General features: G+C 39.5%; 1 protein-coding gene across 1 annotated transcript in view; it reads right to left on the reverse strand.

Moving 5' to 3' along the window:
• Positions 1-12504, reverse strand: part of COL24A1 (collagen type XXIV alpha 1 chain) — a gene marked incomplete at both ends in the record, with an annotated part of 326813 nt that overhangs the window by 92451 nt on the left and 221858 nt on the right. Inside the window, 4 exons of the mRNA XM_080692101.1 lie at positions 8649-8756; positions 8911-8964; positions 10170-10223; positions 10442-10495. Of these exons, the coding sequence (XP_080548227.1) occupies positions 8649-8756; positions 8911-8964; positions 10170-10223; positions 10442-10495 (270 nt within the window). The remainder of the gene's footprint in view (positions 1-8648; positions 8757-8910; positions 8965-10169; positions 10224-10441; positions 10496-12504) is intronic.

Below are 12504 nucleotides of genomic sequence, written 5' to 3' on the forward strand. Positions count from 1 at the left end.
CATATGCGAGGCAAATACTACATCACTAAGCTCATAAATTCTTATAAATTTATAGGTTTTTTTGTTTTGCTATATTGGCTGGGACTTTGAGTAATACTAAACAGAAATGGTGAAGAGTTGTAATGTTAGCTCAAGTATCCCCATCAAGTATGATAATTATTGTATATCAAATCTCATTAAATGCTATTTGTTTCTCCTATTGGGATGATTTATATTTTTTCTTTCCTTAATTTATAAAATATGTGACTTATATCTATAACCTTCAAGTGTCAAACCTTTGTTGCAATGGAAGGTAAGAGTTAGTTAAGTCAGTTATAAGAGTTAGTTTGCAAAATCCTTAATTACATCAGCATTCCTGTCTGTACTGGATTCAAATACATGTGTATCAACTGACACATGGAGACACTACCTGCCAACAAGCAATTCAGTTGAGGCAGCACTGTGTTTATATAAGTATTTAACTATTAATGATTTGTGGATCTGCAATGCATTATCAAAAGTGCCAGCACTAATGAGAGGCATTTGTCTCATAAATATGTAACTGAGACATTTGTTAGTACTCTAGGAAGATGACTTGCACACTCGTCTCTGTTTCAAACCTTCATTCTCACTTCATTTTTAAGTTAATAACCCTGCCTTACAACTCAGCAAAATATAGAAGCAATCAAATTAGGAGTCGATAGTGACTCCTCTCAGACTTAACTTCTGACACCCCGCTTATATCATCTACATATTCTAACTCCCACCTCTTATGGAGAAAAAAGGGCCTGTTCCCTGTGAGGCCAGCTCCGCCTCGTGCTCTCAACGCCCGCTCACTTACTCCAGGCCCTCTCTTCTGAGAGTTCCCTTTTTTACTTGTACTATCTATTTTTCTCTTTAGTGAACCAGTCCTGCAACTTCAAATAGGCTTAAAATTATTCATTTAAATAATCCTCAATGTCATGTGTCTCTGTCACCCATTTTTTTCATTCGTTTCTCCTGGTTGGTGTCTGTCTGTCTGTCCCCCGCCCTCCTTTTTCTCTTTTTTTTTTTTTCTTTCTTTGTATTGGGGATTGAGCCCAGAGGCCTTCTACCTGCAGGCTATACCTTGAGCCCTTTTAATGTTTTGTTTTGAAATAGGATCTCATTAAGTTGCTGAGGCTAGCTCCACACCTGCGATCCTCTGGTCTCAGCCTCCCAACTACTGACATTACAGAAGTGCATCACCATGCCTGGCTCCCCCATACTTTTTCTTTTTTTGGTGGTCCTGGGGTGTATCCCGGAGGTTTTCTACCTCCGGGCTACACTCACAGACCCATTTTATATTTTATTTGGAAACAGGGTCTCACTAGGTTGCTGAGAGCCTCACTAAGTAGCTGAGGCTGGCTTCGAACCTGCGCGATCCTCCTGTCTCAGCCTCCCAAGAGCGGGGATTACAAGCGTGCGCCACCACGCCCGGCTCCCCTGCACTTTTCTAAACCAGTTTTCTGTTTCCTCCTTCACAGCAAAACCTTCTGAAAGGCCTATGTATGCTTTTTGTCACTCCTTCATTCCCTCTCATTCTCTCTTCCTTTGGGCTTGCCATTCTCTCCATATCCCTGAAACTGACCTCTGCATGGCCAAATCCGATGGTCAGTTATTTGCCTCATTTTTTCCAGAACTTTTTTTTTTTCATTCTTAAGTGTTTTTTAAGCCTTTGTTTTCATGGCAGCATACTTCCCTGGTTTTCTACTTACAACAGCTCCTTAAATAAAGGCTTTTCCTCCTTTTAACACTGGAGAGCCCTCTTCTCTTTCCTCTTTTTAAGTGATCTCATCCTGTCCCCAGGGCTTTAAATACCATCTGCAATACATAGCCCAACAACATTTCTTCTTGAATTTCTAGCAGACACCTTAAAGTTCATGTGTTCAAAACCCAACTCTCAAATCCCTTCTCCCACCCTTAAACCTGTCTGTCTCTCCAGGTCTTCCCTATCTTCCCTGTGATTGAGCAATACTTTGAAAATTATGAACAGTTCTCTTTTGCCTTTTTGAATGCCAGGAATTTGCTCTTTTCAACCTAAGGGGGTTCATTGCCCAAGGTCTAAATGTCTTAAGAGAATATTTTTTTCCACTTTGTTGTTTCCATCTTTTAAGATTTCATAAGTTGAGCTTGAAGCACCCAGCACACTGGCGGTCCTGTATTATAGAGAGGACACACTTTTCGTCTATCACCACAAGGCTTTCACTAGGTCTATGTATGGTAGAAGGGTGAGGACAAGACATAAGGAAAGCAAAGAGAAGTCTAGATCCTCCCCAGCCCCTAACCCCTGGGGGAATGTGGGAAGGCATAGAAGGGGAGAGACACACATGTGATCAGATTTTCCTTTTCCTGAATTGTGGCAATGACACATCCTTGCTCCCCATCCTCACTCTCACTCGGGATTCAGGAAGGAATCTTCTCTCTAGATATTACCTGTTTTGCAGCCATATTAACACAGCTGCTCAGCAAAGTCCAAAGAGGAAGAGCACATGTTTAAATTTCCCTGAGTCAGTCCTTGATGCCTACACGATGCAGATGGGGGCTTTGACTAATCTAAGGTCATGGTGATTTACTCCGATGTGTTTCTTTAGGCTGACGATCCATTTTGAGTTAATTTTTGTGCACTGTGTAAGGATGTGTTTAACTTTGTTTGGCACATGGTATCCATTTGTACCAGCACCATTTGTTAAAAAGACCATTATTTCCCTCATTGAATCGTCTTGCCACATCACATGCTTTTCTAATTCAAATTTATTTCAATCTTTTCCTATAATTTATTTTATCTCTTGATAGGCAATAAACCTAGATAGCCAGGCATGGTGGTGCATGTCTGTGATCCCAGCGTTTGAGGCCAGTCTCAGAAACTTAACAAGACTGTCTCAACATAAAAATAAAAAGGGCTCGATGTATAGCGTGGAGGAATGACCCTGGATTAAAATCCTCAGTACAGCGCCGGGTCGTGGTGGCGCACGCTTGTAATCCCCGTGCTTGGGAGGTGGAGACAGGAGGATCGAAGCCAGCCGCACTGGCTTAAGAGACCCTGTTTCCAAATAAAATATAAAATAGGCCTGGGAGTGTAGCCCAGAAGTAGAAGGGTTTCCAGGAACCCCAGTAACACACACACACACACACACACACACACACACACACACACACACATCCTCAGCACAAACAAAACAAGACCCTAGATGGTATTAAACAAAGTTTGGAAATTATAGAGGGATTCCCATCAGAAACTATGTTCTTCTGCTTGAAACCTTTCAATGGCCTCTTACCCACACATGGAATAAGAACCCACACTCCTTGTGGCTCAGAGTCTTGCATGCATGCTCCTGCCTGTCTCCTCATGCTCAGCTTCACTCTTCATTACACCGCAGCTGCGATGGCTTCCTTCTTGTTTTCTAAACACACACTGCTCATTCTCACCTCTGTACCCTGGCCTTCGCTGCTTCATCTACCTGGAAGGGTCTTCCTACAGTTCTTTGTATGGCAGATTCCTTTTCTTGTTCAGGTCTATTCCTTTTATTCTTCAGGCTGATTATTTAATCAGCCCTCCCTGCTCTAGTGGAAATATGTTCTCTCAACCAGTTGGCTTTCCTTTTCTTAATCTCTATTTATTTATTACTATTCTTTTTTTATCAACCTATTACTTACACCATTGCATCATCTCAATCTGCATTGATTTCTAATCAATTATTGGTCTTCTCTAGATATAAAGTCTGAGATGAAGGACCTTGCTAATCTGTGTCCCACTGCCTCCCAGTGCTTGGCAGAGCTCTTGGCTCATAAACAGCATTCACAAATTTTGTTGAATTAATGACTGGACATTTTATAGAGTCACAATCTATAACACTGAATAAGAATTAAGAAAACGAATGTTGTTTTAAAGCCATGACACTTTTCCTTCCAAAGAAGCCTGTACAAAAGCGAATTTGTTAAAGAGACAAGAATTTTTTTTTTTCTGACTGAACAAAGCCATGATAATTCGACAGCCCTCTTAACATAACTATCTTGGGAGGTTCTGCAGAGCGCTGACCTCTTTATTATGTGTAATGTGTGAACTGAGAAACCAAAGAATAACTTTCCCAGCAATGTACAGCTCTTCTGTGGGAGAGCAGGGGTTTTGAAAGTGGTCAGTGCCAGGCTTTCTATTTCTGTGTTGCTTTATGATGAAACCGTTCAGAACAAACAAGCCTAACACCAGAGTCACAGAAACCATTCAGATGATAGCGATTTACATAATCTTTTACTCCTGATTGTCCTCCACCCAAATTCCCAGCTGATGGTTTTTAGGGTTTCCAAGGAAGCTGTCTCAAAAATAAAAGCCATGCATATCTTATTCTTTTCTAACTATTGATGCTCCTCTCGTCCTTATGACTTCATTTTTAAGATCTCAGTAAAAAAGCTTATTAGAGAAGGGCACTTGATTTCCTTTGTCCTTCTCCTAAGATATTCACCTCTATCTAATATCACTAACTACTTTAAATCAGAAAGAAACAAAACACAAAACAACAACATTTCAATAAATTTAAGTGAATGTTGTCCTAAAAGAATAAAACAAGATAATTTTATTTAATATGCTTTATTTTGGAGTTCATAGCTCCACATGTGTTTAGATCTTAGATACCATAGTTGTAGAATTTTTAGAAATGATTGACAGACCATAATTCAGGCAGATGTTTCTTTTCAGGGGATTTTCAACTTTTTTCCTCATACAGAGTTATGTACTTAGGCAACTGAACATTTTAGCATAGAATTCAAAGATTTTTTTTTTTCTACTCAAAGAAGCCTATTGCTTGATTTGGAATCTGCTGGCTGAGGCATCCCTCGTCCTGTTTTTCAATCCATCTCTCATTCTCATTCATCTAGGAAGTCAGAAGAATATAAGAAGAGCTTTTCTTGAAAAAAGAATAAAGTTTTTTCTCTCGCTCTTTTTCCTGTTTATTTTGTAAGAATCCGAGGTAATATCTGTGTGACACTGCCTAAGGAAGAATTTTAAAAGTGCAAACTAAATCCAACCTCATGCTGTCTGATTAAGCAATAGTTCTTTGGATCATAAAATTCTTTTGAAAAAAAAATGCCATGGTATTTTTATTGGGTTTATAAGCTGAAAGCCATTTCAAATTCCAAGGAGAACAACAAAAGAATAAAAAAGAAACACACATGTGCTGTTACTAAAAAAGGCACCAAAGATGTGTACTAGGCAGGATTGTTCCTGGGAAAAATTATGAAGCCGATGAAATCTGTGTTCATCATTTTCCATGCCCTGTTTTGAGCCCTTCATCTCTGCCCTCCTCATCACCCGCTGTCAGTGCTGCATCACCTCTCTGAGAGGGACCCCACCCTGCTTGGTTAAGCTGTACCACGTTGAGGCTGCTCTTTTTCTGAGCTCTACGTTCCCCCTTCCTACCAGATCTTAGGATTCTGCTAGGAACCAAACTCACTGAAGTGTGAATAATTATTAATGTCTTTTAAAATATAAAAACATCCATTAACCAATAGATGGATAAACAAAATAATGGCTGTATAATAGAAAATTATATAGCTATAAAAAGGAGTGAAATACTAATATAGGCTAAACATGGGTAAACCTTGAAAAGTGCTAAGTGAGAAGCTAGCCATAAAAAAGCTACATCTATATGATTCCATTTATTTAAAATAGGCATATCCACAGAGAAAGCTGAAGCCAATTTGCAGTTAATAGGGACTAAGGAAAGAAGAATAAGGAGTGGCTATTCAACAGGTATGGGTTTTCATTTGGGATTATGGAAATATTGCAGAACCAGTGATGGTTGCATAATCTGAATATACTGCCCTTGAATTGTACATTTTAAAATTAAAATGGCAAATTTCACATGTATTTCACTATGATTAAAAAGCACTGTATGATGTAACAGTACACAGTAAAATCATAACAAGTTTAAAAACGGAGTACTCAGATTAACTAGTTCTGTTCTAAGTTCATTATAAATAAAGGCAGCCTTGGAAAGAAAAAAAATATAAAAACAAATTTAGTAAGAATTATCAGGAAGGTAATCACAATTAATTGCCATTCGTGACTTGGCTTCTCTGTGGGCCCAGCCCTAATGCTAATAAAAAAGAAATAAATTCTCTAAAAAAGATGAAAAACTATCAAGAACCCAGTGAGATGGTTTGGATTTTAATGTCTCTCTACCCCTAATAGGAACAAGGTAGCAATGTTGGAAGTGGGGCTTGGTTGTAATCTCAGTGGTGGATAAATCCACTGGAGTGGATGGAAAAGGTGGCTCCCTGGGGGTACGACTTGGGGATTACATATAGTCCTTGATCTTGTTGCTGGTGCTTTCTGGTTTCTGGCCTCCATGATGTGAGAGCAAAGCCTTGAGCTGTCTTTCTTCCCACCGCTGCCATGCCATGAGACCCGCGGTCCTCACCCTCACATGGACTGAACCCAAAATCTCCAAGAAAACTGTGAGCAAATAAATCTTCCTTTCCCCAATTTCTTTTAATTATGGCAGTGAGAATGATGTCTAAGACACCCAGAAAGGCAAAATATGGGACCAAAATCTTCACTGAAGTGAGGCTTAGAAATGCAGAAGTCAGAATATAAAGGAATTAACGTCAGCTCCGCCACCTGATGTATTATCTTTTATACGCCTCTTAGCTTTCTGCAAATCTGAGTTTCTGTCAGTTGCAAGAGATGGAATAATAACATCCAGGTGCTATTAGCATTCTATGCCAGCATATACGTGAGTACACGTCATTTAGTGTCTGGATCAGGGATATTGAAGACAGTCCTGGGGAGGACTCCTGAAGACTTAGCATGTGCTGTAGGCCACTCACCATAGTATCCCAGGACTGAGAGGGCAAGGCAGAGGAGAAATGGGCACTTTACCATTATGCTTACCTCAGTGGTGGTGGGGAATTACTCAATTTGCCAATGCTCAAAAACACTTCTGGCTTATCCTTATTTTTCAAATGTCACTTTGAAATATGTTGGTGCAGTAATCTATTATTTTGGGGAAGATGTGTTATAGCATTATTTTAATCTAATTATAGTAACACGTAAACATGAGTGGTGGGCTGGCCAGTTTGTGCACTGTTTGTGGCATTGGTTGTATTCTCTTCGAGAGGGCATTCCTCTTAGTACTGCAGATGTTACTGAACTGGGTGAGGAAGGGGCTCTCACAGATATGACACTAATGATTTGGAGGCTAGAAGCCAGCAGAAGCAAGTATGGAAAAAATACCTAAACATTACTAACTCTGAAAATCACTATTTTGTCTCCTACCCTGTACGCATGATGCTTACTCATGAGTCATCCCCATTATTATTATTTCTTGTATTAGGGTTTAACCCAGAGGCACTTCACCTCTGAGCTGTATCCTCAGCTTTTTTTTGTTGTTGTTGTTTAATTGTTTTGGTGGTACTGGGGTTCCTGGAAGCCCTTCTACCTCCAGGCTACACTCCCAGACCTATTTTATATTTTTATTTAGAAACAGGGTCTCTTAAGCCAGCGTGGCTGGCTTCGAACCAGCGCGATCCTCCTGTCTCCGCCTCCCAAGTGTGGGGATTACAAGCGTGCTCCCAAGTGCAGGGATTACAAGTGTGCCCACGCCCGGCATCCTCAGCTCTTTTTACTTTTCATTTTGAAATGTGTCTCGCTAAGTTGCTAAAGAGTCTCACTAAGTTGTTTGGGATGTCTTAGAAACTGAATTTCTCCTGTCTCAGTTTCCCAAGTACTGGGAGTACAAGCATGTGCCACCACACCTGGCACAGTCTTTACTGAGACCTCAAATGGAAATACTAGAGCACAGAATGACTGTGGAGTGGTTAATGGGAAGAGGTGAAGACACGGCATCTGCTTTTGAAGATCTATGATCTCCCAGGGAGAAGAGACACACACATGATTAAAAGTTAACTTCAGTCTTTAAAAGGGTGAAGAAAGTTGCCACGGTCCACAGGAAAGAGAAGTAATTTTCTGTAAGGGTCATAGGAGATGGTTGTAAGATAGGAGTATATTTCTAAAAACCTCCTGTGTTTAAAAATACTAGACAAGAAAGGAAACATTGAAGTAAAACTGTAAAATGATCATAGTGCTGTATATGGAGGAATATTACAAATACCCTAAATGTTAAACGAAGAGAGAAGACATTCTCGTTTTTTATTCATATCTTCAATTTGCCTCAAGGTAAGAAAATTTGTTAACTATGACATTTGGAATTTCCTTTAAAGTTGTAAAATTTAGGATCAAATATTGATAGCTAATATTATGCTTACAAAGAATTCAATCCTGGAACTAGAGTACACTACATTGCAATAACAATGTCAGTTCTATGAATCAAGTTTCAAAATAAGTCAAATTAAGACAATATAAAACCGTCCCTTAAAATGCTTTATGACAGAAATCCATGGCTTAAGGAAAAAGTGTCTTTTCTTTTTGTGTCTCAGGAGTGCTAATAATTAGTTCCTACTTGATTCCTCACCCAGGCCACAGTTTGACGTTTCAGTTACCCACTGGATTTATAAAGGATTCAAGTGTGTGTGTGTGTGTGTGTGTGTGTGTGTGTGTGCGCACACGCGAGTGTGTTTGTGTGTCTTATATGTATGTGCATCCAGACAGATACTGGGTTCATCGAGTATTCGAAAATGTACCCAGTATTACTCACTGGAAGGCCCATTCGACCTGGTGTTCCCAAGGGCCCTGTCGTTCCTGGTAAGCCAATATCTCCTTTCTCTCCATCTTCTCCAGGAAGTCCTCTTCCTCCTGAGGCCCCCTGGAACCCAGTGAAAAATTTTTAAAAAAGGAATGGGGTAAAATAATTATGCTAAACAACAAGCAGGTTTATATTTGGCATATCAAAGAATTATGTCTAGTCTTTTGAAGATTTCATGAAGCATCTATTTTATAATGTTAAAGGTATAATTTACCTTTGATCCATCTTTTCCTTGGAGACCTTCTTCTCCAGGAGCTCCTGGTTCACCCTAGTTTGTAGTAGAAACAGTAAGATTAATTTTTTGGCTATATCGTTCATCTTATTTTTTGTCCCTAGCATGTATACAAAGCAGCAGTTTTGTATTATTTCTACTTTATCTCTAAATAAGTATTTGTTATACTGTCATGCCTTGAATAACTCTGTAGATGATTTAAAAAGTGTTGTAAATTCAATACAAGGTAATTCTGGAACATTAATAAATTTTATTTATTTATTTATTTATTTATTTATTTATTTATTTATTTGCGGGTCTGGGGATGGAACCCAGGGGCATTTGACCTCTGAGCCACATCCCCTGCTCTATTTTTATTCTTTATTTTGAAACCAGGTCTCACTGAGTTGCAGAGGGCCTCACTAAGTAGCTGAGGCTGTCCGCAAACCGCGATCCTCCGGTTTCAGCCTCCCGAATGCTGGGATTACAAGCATGCACCACCACGCCCGGGCATTAATAAATTTTGAATAATCAACGGTAGCATATTTATTTGGTTGCTTTAGAAATTCATATGGCTAGATGTGTTTTTATTTCCAAGAATGCAACTACTGCATCTCATAAAATATACTGTTTTCTATACTTAATATACATGGGTTAAGATAATTTCACTCAGTTATGATGACCAAATTCCGAATTTCTAATTTTTCTCCTCTACAGAGCAACAAAGATTAAGGTGAAGGTACATCAAGAAGCTGCCCTCTCGATGTGGAACTTGCAGAACTATGGAGCCACCATTTATGAAGCTGTTGAAGAAGCACTGGCTAGCTTGATACCTAACTTATTTTAAAGTAAATCAACTGAAGTTTATGAACAGTGCCCCACCTTCCCCATCACTGATGTTCCCATCACCCTCGCCTCCCACAACCCCAGCCCCTGTGATGGGGAAAGTGAAAAGGAAAACCAGATGGAAAAATATGCCTCTTCTTAATATTTCTTCGTAACGCTACTGCTAGTGATGATCACACTGACTATATTTTTGGCCGCAGCTCTTCAGAGTTCAAGTGACTTTGAGAAAAGGACTCTTAAGTGTTACTAAATCTGAATGTAAACAGGATCTAGTGTGCAGTTTTTGAAGTTATGAAATAATGACATTTTCTATTGTGTATCAGAAGGGTTTATTATGTAACTCTTGTACTGTTAAGGCTGGAAAAATTTTCAGTTCCTGAAATAAGTGCCTTACAAGGTTTCCTGCAGGTACTTACTCGTAACCCTGGTTCCCCAGCTTCTCCAGCACTGCCCATAGGTCCAACATCTCCCTGAAGAAACCAAGGGAAAATCTAAATTCTTTGTCACTAAAACATCATGCCTGTTTATGGAGGGCATATCGTACAGGATAAAAATCCCCATAGACTTTCCATTTTCACCTGCTAGCCTTCCCCTAACTTACAGTGGGTGTCTGCCAAAATGGGGCAAAGGTAGAGGATTCAGTGGTGACAGTGTGGAGACCCCGTCCTTCACTTTTTAGGAAAATTACCTTAGGACCTGGTTCACCTTGCAAACCGGATTCTCCCTCCATGCCTGGAGGTCCCTACAAGAGAGTGATTCAACACACTAGAAAGGCAATAAACATTTCATGATAAAATGACAGTAATCTTACCCTAAGAGTAAGATATCTGTGCCCAGGATAGAGTCGTTGCTGCTCCCTTATAGACTTCATGCCTTCAGACCAGATACTTCTGGGACCTTTTAACAGTTTAAATGCCCAAAACCCTTCATCTAAATCAGGACCAATTTCTTCTAATCCTTCCTCTCATCCTTCAAGCTTTAGTCAAAGAATAAAAAACAAACTACCCGCCACTTCTTTAAATTTTCTACCCTCAGATATAAAAGATGTTTCCTCACTGTTTCCCTCACCATCTTTTTCTGTTATATTCTATAGAAGATGCTTCTTCAAGAATTTTATTTTGCTTACATGTTTTATTTAACAATATCGTACAGATAAGAGATGACTTTATTCAAATTAGGAAAGAATGATCTCTCTTTTTCTACCCCCTTTCCTCTTTCCTTTCCTTTTCTTTCTTTTTTTTTTTTTGCGGTACTGGGGATGGAACCTAGGGGCATTCTACCTCTGAGAGACACCCCCAGCTCCCAGCTCTAATATTTTATTCTTTATTTTCAAAACATGGTCTCTCTGAGTTGCAAAGGGCCTCGCTAAGTAGCTGAGGCGGTCCGCAAGCCGTCACCTTCTGGTCTTCCGTTTCCTGAATGCTGGGATTTCATGATGCACCACCATGACCGGCCTCTTTCCTTTTTATCTTTCAGAAATTTTTCATTATTTCTGGTCCATCAATGCATTACAATTATTAGTGATTAAATATCTTTTATATCATTTCATGATATCTTAGATGAGAAGTTCAGGTTTCTATTTTTACTCAGCTTCTGCAATTCACATTCACTTTTCTCCCAAATAAAATCATTCAGGCGCAACAAATTGAGAGATGAAAAGCCCCAGTCCCTCTCCTCAAAAGCAATGCCTCCGTTTTGATTGTTTTTCCTGGTGCATTGAGATGATACCTTGTAGTGAGATTTGGAGTGGTACATCACTTGGTGTCTTTCCCTCTACCTCCTGCCCCTCTCCCCTTTCCCTCCCTCCTCATGCTTGTTAGCGAGATTGGAAGTGATACATTCACAAACAAATATAAAACTGTTCAGTCTGTTCCCTCCTTCTAGTCTCCATTTTTCCTTCCCTTCTACCTTCCCTCTCACTGGTCGCTTTCCTCATTTCCATGAGGTAACTTTTCTTTCCCATTTTCTTTTTAGCTTCCACATGTGAGGAAAAACATGTGGTCCTTGATTTTCTGAGTTTTGGTGGATCTCACTTCCTATGACGTTCTTCAGGTCTATTTTCCTGTACATGACATGCTTCTGTTTTTTAGGGTTGAGTCAAATTCCACTCTGTGTATATGCAGCAATTTCTTTATTCACTGAGGGACACCTGGGTTGGTTCCAGAGCTTGGCAGTATATTGTGAATTGAGCTGGTATATTCATGGATATGCATACAGCATTAAAGTACTTTCACTTTAATACTTTTGGAAAGATATCGAGGAGTTGCACCTCTGGGTCATAAGGTGATTCTATTTCTAGCTTTTGAGAACCCTCCATATTGATCTCCATTGTGGTGAGGCAATTAGTTTTTGAAATAATTTTTGCCTTTAGTTATCCTAGTAGTTACTTCTATAACCCAGTACTTCTTGGTGGGTCACCTTGCTGAAGGTATAGTTTCCTTATACTACCTTCCCTTTACCATCACTTTCTTAATTTTATTATTTTTATTTTTACATTTTTGCGGTACTGGGGATGGAACCCAGGGACATTATAATTCCAAACTATATCCCCACCCCTATTTTTTATTCCTTATTTTAAAACAGGGTCTCACTGAGTTGCAAAGAGCCTCACTAAGTAGCTGAGGCTGTCCCCGCACTGCAATCCTCCTGTATCAGCCTTCCAAATGTTGGGATTACAAGTGTGTGCCACCACACACGGCTTATTTTTTAATTAGAATACTTGTTATTTTAGTTCTTCTGTTGGCTACCTTT

Source organism: Muscardinus avellanarius (genome assembly GCF_963383645.1).
Source record: "Muscardinus avellanarius genome assembly, chromosome: 3".
In the NCBI taxonomy this organism is placed as follows: Eukaryota; Metazoa; Chordata; class Mammalia; order Rodentia; family Gliridae; genus Muscardinus; species Muscardinus avellanarius.